Source organism: Lampetra fluviatilis, chromosome 35 (assembly GCF_964198595.1).
Source record: "Lampetra fluviatilis chromosome 35, kcLamFluv1.1, whole genome shotgun sequence".
Taxonomy (NCBI): domain Eukaryota; kingdom Metazoa; phylum Chordata; class Hyperoartia; order Petromyzontiformes; family Petromyzontidae; genus Lampetra; species Lampetra fluviatilis.
This window is the reverse complement of record NC_136309.1, coordinates 11869323-11884000: the sequence shown is the minus strand read 5'-3', so window position 1 is coordinate 11884000 and position 14678 is coordinate 11869323. Positions and strand designations below refer to the sequence as shown.

Below are 14678 nucleotides of genomic sequence, written 5' to 3'. Positions count from 1 at the left end.
TGAAATTGTCATCTGGATGTATGTTTTCCTCGCTCTCTGACATGCTGCTCTCTTCTAATGACGGCTGCTCTCTCTCCGGAGGAGTGTGTATGGGGAGCTCATGGCAGTGTGGCACTGGGCCGATGGATAAAGGAAGGTCCGGATACGTGATAGCAGGTGCATTGATGCCAGTCAGACGTTTGGAAGAGTGGTTAGTGGGTTCCCGACAAATTCTTGGGATAGCGAACTTCATGGCTCTCTTTTCCCCTCTGTACCATCCTACAAAAAGAAATTTATTTTACCCATGACTAATGTGTCAGAGATTCTCGCAACATTTTTCATACATGATATATTTTTTCAATAACATTGAAAATTATAAAACATTTAAAAATTAAAAACTTACAATTTCAATTTTTTTTAAAAATTTTATAACGAAATTCCGAGCAACAATTGTCCATCTTACCTTCTAGAGTTTTTTTGCATTGCTCGCAGGCATGCCGAAATATGCCTTGTTGGCCTCGCACATCTGAGCAGATGCTTCCACAGAGTACTTTTTCCCTCTTGTCTTTGTAGGGGTGTTAGAGAGAGAGCCGTTATGCATGGCAGCTTATGGGAATCAAACACAGTGGGCGGGGCTACGTGAGTGCACGGGGGGGGTGCTCTCAACGACGTCCGCACCAGGCAGCCCGGGGCCCCACCCCTCAGCGGGGGTTGAGTATAAAGGTGGATGTGTCAGAGGGCTCGGGGCAGAATGTTAAAGCTAAACCAGTGAAGACCGAAGATCGTCTAGCTAGAGCCCTGGACTCCCCTGGGACGCCGCCCTTGTCAGGGCCGCGCAGGACCGAGCCAGCGGCGTGGTCCCGAGAACCAGAGCTAGTGCTTTGGGACTCCGGGTACCGTAGCCCGACTTACCAGTGTCGGGCCAGACAGCCTCCCCTAGCCCGTTAGTGGAGGACTAGGAGGTAGGTCAGAGATAGCTAGCAGTGTATTCCCAGCTAGCCGGGTGAGGGGGCCGATACCCCCTCCAGTATTGTATGTCCGCGGTTGTGACAACTGTTGCGGAATAAATACGTGTGCCTCAACCCCGGGTGTCCAAGAGTCCTCAACGTTATTACATCTGGTGTCAGAAGTAAAAATCTATGAACATGGACACGCGCCGGTCAGCTCGGGTCAGGATACCGGGGGCGGAGAACACCGCTGCAGTCGGAGAGCCCGGGACGGGTGAAGAGAGCACGGAGCAGTCGGGGCCAGATACGGCTACGCCGCAGCAACAGGAGGGTGGAGAGGTGTCGGCAGAGGGGCTGAGGCAGGCGCACGCCAAGCTGATGGAGCTGCTGCACGCCGCTGCCAGCATGCTGGACCACATCACTCAGCTGGGGGCTGCTGGACTGCCACGGGGCGACGAAAGCCGACGACCACAGCGCCTTCCCGCCATTTCGGCGGAACACCAATTTGAAAATCCCGCCATCACCGCAGCTGCAGTTGAGGGCGTGGCCGGCCTGAGCATCGCGTCCAACGGCGGGCATACAGTACCTGCCGCGTCATTGCCAACGGACGGGACGTCACCACGGGTGCGACCGGCGATGCCATCGGTCGTGCGCGCCGAAGCAGAGCCGGGTGAGGGGGACGAGGAAGGGCGACCTTCTGCGGCAGCCGCTGCGCTACATCAGCGACTGCCTCCACTCAAAGAATTTGTGGGCGAGGAAGGCGACTGGGGCGGCTTCCAGCGGCGCTTCCTCGCTCACCAGGAGATGGCGAAGTGGACGGACGCCGAGGCTCTCCGTGCGCTGCCAGCACTCCTCGACAGCGACGCCCTCGCCACTTTAACATCGGCACCGAAGGAGAGGCGCTCTACGCTGCAGACGGCGATGCAGGTGCTGGCTGCAGTTTACGGTCCGCCGTCAGACTGTCGCCAACTCTTCTACGATCGCCAGCGGGGGGCAAAGGAGTCGCCTCTGGCGTACCGCACAAGCCTCCTGGCACTGGCAAAGGCGGCCTTTCCACGGATGGACAACGAAGGTGTCGACGCCATGGTTACAGAGAAGATACTCCTGCTGGCGGACGACTTGGAGATCGTCATCGTCGCACAGGACGACGCGGAGATGTGCTCCCTCCAAGCAGCACGACTCCTCCACGCAAACCTGCTCGTGCAACGACGCAAAGCCAGCAAGGCGGCGAGCGGGCGTACCGTGGCCGCAGCCACCCTCCCGGCGGAGGAGATCTGCGCCATCGACCATCAACGGCGGCAGGGAGTGGGAGTACGGGCGGACCGGGGCGGCTCGAGCCATCCCGATCATCCGTCGTCGTCACCAGCGCTCCCGCGCTGCTACAACTGCGGCATCCGGGGCCATGTCGCCTCGGGGTGCCGCTCTCCTCGGCAGCGCGGGACGACACCTCGACGGGACGCCGGCCCTCTTCCCAAGCTCCATCATCATAACCCGGCGAGTCGCGGCACCTCACATGTTTGGCCCACGCACACACCCGCCACACACTCATACACCGCACCGATTGGGTGGCCAATATCGCGCACCATCGCACCAACACGCACCGCTCTGGGTACTCAGATTGAACCTAGCCAGTGGTCCGTGTTGGCCCATCGTGTTGTAGCCGCGTCGTCGGGGTCGTCGGCCGTTGTGGGGCACATCGACGGGGTCGAGGTGCGCATCCTGGTCGATACGGGAGCATCGGCGACCATTATTTCGGAGTTAATTTACAATATTCTCCCTGCCCAGAGCCGTCCTTTGATGCCTGTTAACGTGCCATTCTTTGCTGCTAACGGGGGCTCACTTGGCATCATCGGACAGATTCGAGCCCTAATTTGTATCGGGGATATTAAATTGTCTGGGCCGATTTTTGTTTCCTCCTCGCTGGCGGTTCCGTGCCTGCTGGGGACGGACTTCCTGGCCAAAATGCCGATTAGGATATTAATCGACCAGGGATGCATTGAGCTCCCGTCGGGCCGACGCATGGCGTTTCTGCCATCCCCCGGTACGAGTCGGACGGCGTTCGCAACGGTGCCGGCGTTTGTAGATAGAACGGTGCGCGTTCCTCCGGGGGCACAAATGTTGGTTCCTTTGAAACTTCGGCGGCCCTTCGCTAAGGGCATTGGGGCCCAAGGGGTTCTGCTGGGGCCATCTAGGGCCGGGGTTAGTGGACCTCATTTACTTCCGGCCCAGACCATAGTAAGAGGGGACGGAGACCCCTTCATCGCGGTCCTCAATGTGGGCTCGCAGACGGTGGTGGTCCCGCAGGGGACCGTGCTTGCTCACGCGACGCCGGTGCCCTGTGAGGAACCCGTCGCGAATCACGTGAGTGCTGTCCCTGCGCCGCGACCACATTCGAACAGCGATGAAGGGTGGCTCGAGGCGCTTTGTGCGGGATCGACGGACCTGTCAAATTCAGAGCGTCAACAGCTTAAAACGCTACTGCGGGAATTTTCCGACGTTTTCAGTCGGGACAAATACGATTTGGGTTGCACTCATCTGCTGCGTCACCATATTGATACGGGTGACAGCGCGCCAATACGCCAGAATCCGTTTCGGTTAAGTCCCGCCGAAAAGGACCATGTTAAATCGGCTATTGATGACATGTTAGCCGCCGACATCATTTCTCCTTCCACCAGCCCTTGGGGAGCGCCGATCGTCCTGGTTAAAAAGCAGGACGGCTCGTTGCGGTTTTGCGTTGATTTTCGGCGCCTTAACAAAATTTCGGTTGCCGACGCATACCCGCTCCCACGGATGGACGAATCGCTGGACGCCTTGGCGGGAGCGCGATTCTTCTCCACATTGGATTTACTTTCGGGATTCTGGCAGCTTCCTCTGGACGATGATTCAAAGCCTAAAACTGCTTTCCGTACACCGCACGGCCTGTTCCAATTCAACCGGTTGCCAATGGGACTCCACTCAGCGCCGGCAACTTTCCAGCGTTTGATGGAATTGGTTTTGGCTGGATTGCAATGGGATTCGTGCCTGATTTATTTGGATGACGTTATCGTCTTTAGTAAAACTTTTGACGAACATCTCCAGAGGTTGCGGGCGGTTTTCCTAAAGATGCGGGCTGCTAATTTGAAATTCAAACCCCAAAAATGTCATCTGTTACGCGATTCGGTGCGTTATTTGGGACACATCATGGGGCGCTCAGGTATTGCTACCGATCCCGCCAAAACGCAGTGCGTCAGCTCCTGGCCGACTCCCACCTCGGTGGGAGAGGTCAGGAGTTTTATTGGCTTCGCGTCGTATTACCGAAGTTTCGTCGAAGATTTTGCGACGATTGCGAAACCCCTACACGCTTTAACATCAAAAGGGGTTCGGTTCCACTGGGGTCAGGAGGAGGAGTCTGCTTTCTGCTCCCTTCGGGACGCCCTGGTAAAAGCTCCTCCCTTGAGTTACCCCGATTTTTCTAAGCCTTTTTTGCTCGACACCGATGCGAGCAACACAGGTATTGGGGGCGTGCTTTCCCAGGTGGTTGACGGCGTGGAACGGGTGGTTGCGTACGGCAGTCGGGTGTTGTCTCCGGCGGAGCAAAGATATTGTGTCACCCGTCGGGAACTGTTGGCAATTGTCTATTTCATCCAATAGTATCGCCCATATCTGTACGGTCGGCATTTCACCGTCCGCACAGATCATGCGGCACTGCAGTACGCCCTGCGAGTTCAACAGCCATCGGGACAATTGTCCCGATGGTTGGAGATCCTCCAGGATTTTGATTTTGAAACCACCTACCGTAAGGGCGTTCGCCACACAAATGCTGACGCTCTGTCGCGCATGCCAACCACCTCCGAATGTGCATGCCTCCTGGGGTCGGGACGTTGCAGGCCAGCAGGGGACATACCGGTTCTGGTCCTGGCGGCCGCCGGCCACGACGAAACATTGGTTCCAAATTCAATCGCACAACAGGGAAAAGATTCCCTGTTGGGGATGCCCGTCAATGAATGGGGGCGCCTCCAGATGGAGGATACCTCTCTCCTCGGGTTGCGTCGTCGCGTCGGCTGTGCTGGGCAGGGCAGGGGTGATGCCGACGCATGGGAATTGGTGCATGGTCTGCTGATGCACTGGGACGGAAAATCCCATCGACATCGGCTGCTGGTCCCTTCGGGGTTGCGGGGCAAGGCGGTGTGGGCCGCACATGAGCGCCTCCTACACCTGGGGACCCAAAAGACCCTCGCCTTACTCCAACTCGATTATTTTTGGCCAGGCATGACGAAGGATGTCGGGGATTTACTGGGGTCATGCCCTCGGTGCGCGCAACGAAAACCGCCAGCACGTGTGTCTAACCCACCCTTGCAGTCAATCAAAGTGTCCAGAGTTAACGAACTCGTCGCGCTGGATATTTTGGGCCCATTCCCCGCCACACCCAGGGGCAATAGATATTTGTTAACTGGTGTGGAGTATTTTACACGCTGGCCTATGGCCTGGCCCCTTGCCAACCAGTCGGCAGCAGCCATCGTGGAGGCCTTTGTTCAGGGTTATGTCCTGGACAAAGGTGCTCCGGAGCGGCTGCTGACCGACCAGGGCAAAAAATTTTCCGGTAAATTGCTCAAAGAAGTCTGTGAGCTCCTGGGCACGAAGAAAATTCGTACCTCCCCGTATCACCCGCAGACTGACGGGATGGTCGAGCGTCTGCATCGGACCATCGCGTCAATGTTGTCACAGCAGGTGTCGGACTCACAGACCGATTGGGACTTGCAAATTCAAGGGGTATTGGCGGCGTACCGGATGGCCCCCCACGCAGCTACGGGATTTTCACCCTTCTACCTCATGTACGGCCGCGAACCTGACCCGCCTGTTCGTGCCCAGCTGCAGATCCCCGCGCCTCAGGGAAAAACTAAATTGGCTGACCATGTAAAATTTAATTTGGCCAAATTGACAGAGGCACGGGATGCTGCCATGCAAAACTCTGACCTCCGTCAGAAAGCGAATGAGCGGCTCAGACTGGGTCGGGCGCACATGCTGCAGTGGAAGCCGGGGGACAAGGCATGGCTGCACTGTCCCCAGGTGCCACTCGCAACCTCCTCTAAGCTGGTGCGGCCGTGGCGGGGCCCTGTGGAGGTGGTCGAGGTTTTGCGACTGCAGTGCGTGCGCATCAAATGGGGGAAGCGGCGGTGGTTCGTCCACCCCTCTAGATTAAAACCCTTCGTTGCGGTACACATCCCCACTTCACACACGCGTGGCCAAACATGAGGGGGGTCGACCGACTCACTGGGTCCGTCTCTGTCGCGCTCACCTAATGCCTTGCCGGCTGTGCCACCTCCAGGTGCATCAGGAATGACGGGCTCACGCCCGATCACCCCTCCTGGGGATGCCAAGGGTCACGCGGCGTCGGATGAGGATTCACTCCGAGACGGACAGTTGCCACCTGACGGTCCACCACCCGGGGTTACCCCGTGTGAGGGGCCCGCTGCACGGACACGCGCTAAAATGCGCAGACTGTTGTGAGGCCGGAAGATGTGTACATAGGTTGTGTTCATTGCGTGTTGTGTGTGTGGTGGGTTCCCTGCAAATTGTGTATAGACTGTTTTTACGGAATTCGTATTTAATCGGGGGGGTGCGTCGGGTTGTTTTCTCCAAGAGTCCTCAACGTTATTACATCTTGATAAATTGGCCGCAGACATAGCAAAATGCGTCTGCCGGAAACTTGCAACCTCTTGATGCCATCTCAGAAAAATGCAGATATGTATCGACTATGGCAGCTAAACTGAACTGGTGGGCTTAAGGCCCCTGTATTTATACTACTATTACTGGAAAGTTCTAGAATGTTCTAGAAGTTACTCCAAGTTTACTCAGCACTGAATCTATCTGGAATATTCTGGAAAATATGTAAATTTAAAAATATCACTGTCCTGGTCACAAAAGCAAAGTTTGTGGGGAATAATAGCCATTTTCTGTACTTTTGAGGCAGAAGCAATTAGGAAATAACACTTAATACCCAGGAACAAAAAAAAATTGTTACACAGTGTTGTCAGGGGTCGACTTAGCCTGCAAGTGTAGATAAAGTCAGTACCATTTCGTCATGTCGACAATGGTCTTCCTTATAGAGAGGCTTGTCGTCACCATGGAAATGTAGAATTCTGACTTCAGTTCCCAAGCTTCAATTGCCTTGCTTTATTATACCGCGTCTTCAGATGTAGTCTCGTGTCAACGATGTATAATTCCAAATTGTATTTGCCGTGCCTCTGCGTCTACTGATAAGTCCACTGATAACGTTCTGTGCCGTCACAGGAGCGGTGTTTGTCAACGGCAGGGAGATGATTAACCAGCTTCCGCCGCTGACGACTGGATCGGCCGTAACGTTCGACAGCGAGCGTGTCGCGCCCTGCAAGCTGCGCGTCGCCATCGGCTGTGGCCGCCGGGAGGTGCTGGTGGACTGGCCGCTCGGACAGCCGGCGCCCTCCCTGCACCTGGCCTGCCGCTTCAGCACCCCAGGCTGGAAAGTGCTGGCCTACTGACCCTGAACCAACACAGCCGCCATTAAAAGGCATACGCAACCTAAGACGCAAACAGCTGCCTTGCAGATACACGCAACACCACATCAACCCAATGCTTCACTTCCTCCATTGGCTCCCAATGCAATCCCAGAGCAACTTCAAGATCACCATAACCCTTGTAAAAATCCTTCGAAGACTCGCCCCCACCTGTCTCTCATGTCATCTCTCTCTTCCCTTCTCGTGCTCTCCAATCCAGCAATTACGAAGTTCTCTTGAAGCCCCCCGTCAACCCTCGCACATTATCAAGTCGCTCCTTCTCCTCTGCTGCCCCTGTGGTCTGTATGTTGAACTTCTTTCGCACTGTACGTAGCCAGCCCTCCATATTGCTGGCTTTCTCTTCTTGTCTGCCCAGAACTGAATCTCTATTCTAGGCAAAAATGTATACTATATATATCCACACCCTCGTTCCCTATGATACATGCCCAACTAATTTGTACAGCGTCTTGAGATGTGGTTTGCATTTTATTGCAACGAATTGACAACGGTGTAAACTGTTGTCAATTACAAAACATAAATGTATTTCAAAAAGCACTCCAGTGATGTCAGTGCAGTGGTGCAGCCACAAAACAGTGATGCCACTTGATCGTGATTGTGACAATCCTTCTTCTCATGAACAAAGCTGCACACTTGCGTCAGTCCGTGACGCTCAGCCCAGGTACATTTCTTGAACTATTTAAAGCGGCATAAAGCTGTTCCAAACAGGAGACCAAATAGGGTACAGGCAGGGCCAACCCTTGTTGCTATGAACTGTGGGGCCTTTGTGCCTCTCCGTCCACTCATCCACATTGCCCCTCCCTGCCCACACTCCCTCCTTGTGAGCCAGCGAGCCACCCCCACTGTGCACCTTTGCTGAGCAGGGCCAGTGGTCAGGAAACATCTATATTTGGTGATCTAAAATGTTTCTTTTTCTACAAAATTGAATGTAATAGTGTTTTCACCTACTGTTTCTAAAATACAAAATCCTCTTACAATATTGTGTTGTGATCAGGTCTCGTGTTGCTTTAAACACGGTCCGGTGACCGGAGGAGGTGGCGATTTTACCACCACCCACGATCTCCATGCCGCAGTGACCTGTGAACTATGTCACTATGAAGTCAGCCCTGGAACTGGGGATCACTCTGAAGTGCTGCATCTCACTTCTCAAAGTGGGCTCACCCCACATACCCACACTCCCAGAGCGGTGCTGCCAGGCCCACCCAGGTCTCCGTGCGCTCCACGCGCTCCACGCTTCACCCGTGCCGAGCCCAGAGTAACTCCTGCCACAGTGGGAGTAATGCGGAAATGGGACGCACACTGGATGACTCCCCTCGGTTAGTTCCGCGTCAAGGACATCACTAAAGTAAACTTAACATATAGGTTTTTTACAGCCAATATGATTCGTAGTTGATTTTTGGGTTAGCCACGTACTTTTCCGGCAATATTTATGTTGTTAAGACCCTGCATGACCTGATACGGCCAAAGAAAATGTCACGTGTACAAGCGTTTAACGTGCCAATTGTTGTTTTAGCTCATTGGTAATTTTAAGAATGATTCTCGCAATTTAATTTGGCTGCATTAGGTGGTGAATGATCTTGACGACACAAATTTGGCCAGATAATTACATGGCCTTCCCCAAAAATCAACTATGAATCATCAGTAAAGTAATACATTGAGTATTTATTTACTCAATAATGTTAATAAACACGGGCCTGTGTTAAATAGTATATCAAATTTTTTGTTCGATTTTTTTCCCAATCCCTTATTCCCTGTCAACGGAGGGTGATGAAGAAGCGAGGGGGGCCGATGAGGAATGGGCCGAGACCACAGAGCGTCGTGGAGCACGGGTACTACTGGACATCTGTGAAAAAGAGCTTTATAGTTCATTGGATTCCTCCAGTATAAATAAATATTGTCATACTGACATGGACCCAGATCATGCTATTAACCCTAGAGCTAGGCCATTCCTGGGACAAAAACATCTGACCGCCAGTGACAGTGGAAACATAGCTTGGCAGTAGCAACTGGGTCCAGAGGCTGCACTTGACGAGATCCCACTTCTATTAATCAAACCGCACCCTGCTCCAGGCCACCTGAGCTGGTTGTCAAAGCCAGGCATCGGGTGTGCAAGTAAGGCCATTAAAACAGAATTGTCTCAGCTGGGAGCATCCAGCTGTGAAGATGTGTGCTCATTGCAATACAGTTTGGGCAGGTAGGACTGAAGAATGCATGGGCATAAAATATAAACGTTCATCGTCATTACATTTCTGTTCAGGTTTTCCAGCACTTAAAGCAAATTTCGTAAATGTACCGGCTTCTCCCTATGACAACCAGTCGGAGGGTTATGGCCGTGGCCTCAAGGAATTCCTTCGAGGAAACAAACCAGAGCCGAGATCAAACGTATCTTGGTGTTCATATGTTTTAACAGCTTTGATGTTGCACTATAAACATCCTGAGAGGTTCTTTCTATAATATAACCAAATTGCAGTATAGTACTTGCAAAAAATTAAGCTTGCCAATTGCAAGTGTGAAACAGCACTCACCATTCACTGCTTTAGGTGGATAAATCAATTTGGGATTGTTGTAATACATTTTTGATTCTTAATATATTTGTATAAAGGTGGCAGTATTTTTAGATAAAGTCCAGAAACTTTGAACATTCTGCAATGCAAATGTATACAAGCACTACCTTTTTTAAATAACAAAATATGGTTGGTTGTCAGTTGAAGTTACATGCATACTCCATAAAAAATGTGAATTAGTACACTGATGCGTGATTTATCATGCACCATACATGTAGGAGATAGGTGACCCCTCGTCGGAATGATATTTAGCCTAGCTGTTGATAAAACTGTTCCTCTACTTGCAAAAACTTGGCAGAATCCTCCTGAAAAAGAGTCTATAGACTCAGGCTTTTCTAGGTAAACAAGCATAGCTATAAATGTATGTTTGGACTGCAGCCCAGTGTTTTCAATACATGCCTTGTGTCCACGTTGAGGACTCTTAAGTCCTCACGTGGCTGGAATTCCCTTTGGCTTTGAGGTTGCGATTGGAGCCGTGGTTCGTCAAACTGCTTTCCTGCAGGCGAGGCCCAGGACACACAGGAGCCTTCCGTGGTGCAAGGGTTGTGTTAGAGGAACAGGAACGCCGAGCTAATTCCCAAGATGTACGTGGCAGTGCGGAAGACTTACTGCTTGATCTGTGCCCATGACTTCATATGCTTGCTAGGCGCTGGTGGCTATGCGTGCCTGTAACCCGGCACTTTGAGTGAGGGTTGATGGATCACACAAAAAGCTGTGAACCTCGTGCACGTCCAGGTGCCATAACCTTGGCTTGCCAGAAGGCAGTGCAGGAATTGTAGGCCCTCTTGTCATTTTTGTATGCGATAGTGTTTCTCTCTCGCGGGCGTGAGGTTTTGTTCCAGGAATTCCAGATTCCTCCCACGTGTAACACTCATTAATTGGCTGATAATACCATCTTAAATAGAGGACTGCACAGGTCGGGGAAGAAGTTGGGGGCGGCTCACCACACGGCCACCTTTCCCACTTTTCCATGATTCCTTGCACCTCTGAGCTGTTCTCTGATATTTAGCAAAAACCGCGTAGCGTTACAAGTTCATGTTATGTAGTTTACTTGTTTGCAAAACATTTAATCGAAAAATGTTGACTTGAGTGTGTAGGAGACAAAAAACACATTTTGTATGTTGTGTTGACTGGAGTGAAATTTTTTTAAAGAGATATTTGCGATAGCAAATTACACTGTAGTGTATGTGGAATTGCCAGAGGTTGATATTCCTACAATTCTCCAAGCTCACCATCAATTCTGCTTTCGGTACCTTCAGTAACATTCGTAGGCATCTTCATGGGCTGGGCAATTCCAAATGGAGAGGTGCAGAGTGCGCACTGCCAACCTCTGCTCATGAAACCATCGACAACCATGTTAGCATAAACGAATACTGTACATATGTTGAAAGACCAGGATTTTAATAACACTACCACTGAGAAACACCACCTTTAGTTTTATCATTAATACATCAGATTATTCTGGCGAACTTTTCAAATGTCAGCAGGGTGGTGCGATGGGCCACGTCACCGGTATGCTGGAATGAGTGACGTTTAAATGTCGGCTATTTGCACGGACCGCACCTAAATGTGGCATTCGTTCCCAACCCCCCTTGCTTTTTAAAATGTCGAGTCAGCGTCACTCTGCTCAAGCAAGCATTTGGTGGGGCTCGTCTCCACTGGGGTCCCGAATCGGCAGTGGAGATGACATTTGGTGGAGACCCATTCTCCATAGGACGACAATGTTTTACTTCCCACAAAGTGGTACGAAATAATCAACCCCAGAGGGATGATGGGGCGAGTGAATCTGGCAGGTTTCAACTCCCAATGTCCTGCTTGTTGAGTGCTGAAACCACCTTGCTGCAGTAGTCGTTGAGCATGTAGTTGAAAAAAATTGGCATTGTACCCTAGCATGAGTATCACGTCTATATTTTAACCTTGTGGTTGCCAAAGGTGCAATTGTAAAGTGTTTATATGTAATACAGTAATATACCTCTGTGTTGGAGTCAAATTGGTATTTTGTTGAATTTGAATTGTATACAATTTAAAATTGTACATTTAATGTCTAATATTCTGCATGATTTTTATTTTCAGAGTGGATGTTAATTTAGTTTTTTTTGTACCTTTTTATACAAACTTTAGTTCACACAATAATCATTGTATTGTCATCGTGCCTTATTAAGCCATATTAAAACTCAAACATTGGTTCCCAACAATTGTACTTGTCTCCTGTCAATACAAACAATGCTCAGTGTTTGCCTACGATATCTATTTTAAAACAAAGATCCTCCCTAAATCCTAAACAAGCTTTTGGGGCAAGTTCTGTTCCTGGACATCTGTCAAGAAGAGCTCCATAGCTCATCGGATTCCTCCAGTCTATGATTCTGTTTGCAAGCACTGACGAAGGCTGATACGACACGTGAGGGGGTGGTTGGCCAGCATCACGCCTGGCCGCCTTTGTCTCCCCAGTGTTGATATATACACGACACCAGGTAGTCATGAAGGGCTGAGGCAATCTAGGGAAGCCCCAGGGCCAGGTCAGATATTCGTCACCGACGTTGGCCATGACCGGGAATTGAACGCGGGTCGCCGAGTCCGTTTATTTTTTATTTGCGCGTTTTAAGTCCGACCGCTACACCCCCTTATCTGTTGGCTGTGCAATTTCGCTCAAGGACCCTGGAACTCGCTCTCTGCATTGTTGATGTGTTTGTTTTGTTGTTGCTGTGCTCACGCACCACGATCTCCCTCGTTAAATAGCCAAGAAACGGGATCATCCTTGTCACAAATCAACTCAAATCATATTATTTATACTGGAGGAATCTGATGAGCTATGAAGCTCTTTTCCACAGATATCCAGTAGAGGCGGGTCAGGATCTTACAACAACACTCCTATCAGGCAAAGCTCAGTGAAGGATTCAGAAGCAACCGGCCACAAATGATAGCTCGACAAAGTGGCTTATTAAGTGGAAATTTACTGCAGCAAAATTATCTAAATAATCTCAATGCATGTTCATAAATGTGGAGAGGAAACCCGGAGGACCCGGAGAAAAAATATCCACGTGACCACATGCAAACTCCAAATATACACTCACGGCAACCCTCTGGAAATGCGTGTAAGTTTCCAACAGCTGCAAACTGTTGTTGTTGGTTTCTACTTAATCAAGTGCGTTTTGTCCTCCACAGGCAATAACTTACATGATTCAAATGTATTTAATGTGGCGCTTAAAATGCATGCGTCCATACTCGGCGAGCTGGCGTGGAGTAGTCTGTGGTTAACACAACCACTACCAGTTGCATACATTCGTGTGCATAAGCGCATTTGAAAGCTCTTAGCAGTAAAGTCCGTGACGCAGAAAATATTACAATCTGTAAACCATACTGTGCTGTGATGTTGAGGGATTACTCAAGCCCATCATTCATCCGGGTTGAGAAAGTCAGTACCACTTCATAGGGTAGTCAACAGTGGATTTCCTATGGATTGATTCGCCCTCCCACCATATGAATGTTGAATTTCCGCCTCTGGCACAGAGATGTAAATGGAAGATAAGCATCGTCTCGCAATGCCCATCTAAGCAGGACATCGCTTTGACTCTTTGAGCTGTGCGTGCCTGCCCGTTATTACAGGCTCATCAGTGTGTGTGTGTGACTGTGCAGGGAAGTGAGCGTTGAGTCAACAATGCGAATTGGTCAAACCGGGAGACCCAGCTGGGCGAGTCTAAGCACTGTTGGGTAACTTCAGGTGACGTGGAGGCAGACACCAGGAAGCCCCTCGAGCATTTAAAACCGAACCAACAACGGCGGTTACGCATTCAGAATGATCAGCGCTTTTGTTTATATCCACGGATAACGTTAACGGCGTACAGCGAATGATCGAGGAGCTGTGAAGACGACGACAAGTGGCGACCTCCAGCAGAAGCGCTGCGACTGAAGGCCTCGCTCGCGTGCGGCACAGCAAGCGAAGTGCGATCAGGGAGTTCAATCTGCACCCCCATGGTGCGTTGGTGCAGTGCTGTGGTCATCGGGTTCATTTTCATTTATTTGTGCATTTAAATGTGTATTAAGCTAAGGTTACATTTAAGCTAGATTGTTTAATTCAAAATGTTTAGCAAAATTGTGTGTAGTCTACATGGCTTGATGTAACAATATTTGTATTATACGGAGGAACGTAAATATGTGAATGAGACGTTGCTATTTAGTATGCTCGTTGTATTCTCCATGACGCTGATTATATATTTTGAGTGATGCTACCCAGGTCGCCCTTGCAAAAGAGGAAATATGTCATGTGCAGTGGGACTCTTTAACCTCCTGATTAATTAAGGGGAACTACTACAGCCCTGCTATTTACACTTTGAGGGCCCTGTTGAGATGCCACTGTGTGGCCAATTTAGCTGTGCGATGATGTGTTTCACATTAGATGATCAATTGTTTTCCTCTTTTGTTATGAATGTCTACAATAAATATGTAAAGCAATGACCTCAAGTCTAATACAAACTCTTCAGACACCCCCATGTGTTGCTTTCTGTTTTCGGTTCTCTTCTGTCACCAGTTCCTGTTCGCGTTGCCAGGGCCAGCGACCGCTTTGCCTTGACTGAACCATCGGTAACAATCGCAGCACCAGCATAATAATCCAGGTAAGAGTGCTTTCTTAATTCTCAACGTAATTAGTTTGTAACTACGAC

General features: G+C 50.4%; 1 protein-coding gene across 2 annotated transcripts in view; it reads left to right on the top strand.

The window, feature by feature from the left end:
* The window catches only part of CRLF3 (cytokine receptor like factor 3), a 35033-nt gene extending 22760 nt beyond the window's left edge, over positions 1–12273 (top strand). For both annotated transcript variants that reach the window (XM_078872977.1, XM_078872976.1), the window contains exon 9: positions 7197–12273. In XM_078872977.1, coding sequence (XP_078729103.1) covers positions 7197–7423 — 227 coding nt within the window. In that variant the 3' untranslated portion in view covers positions 7424–12273. The remainder of the gene's footprint in view (positions 1–7196) is intronic.
* Positions 12274–14678: the final 2405 nt, after the last annotated feature.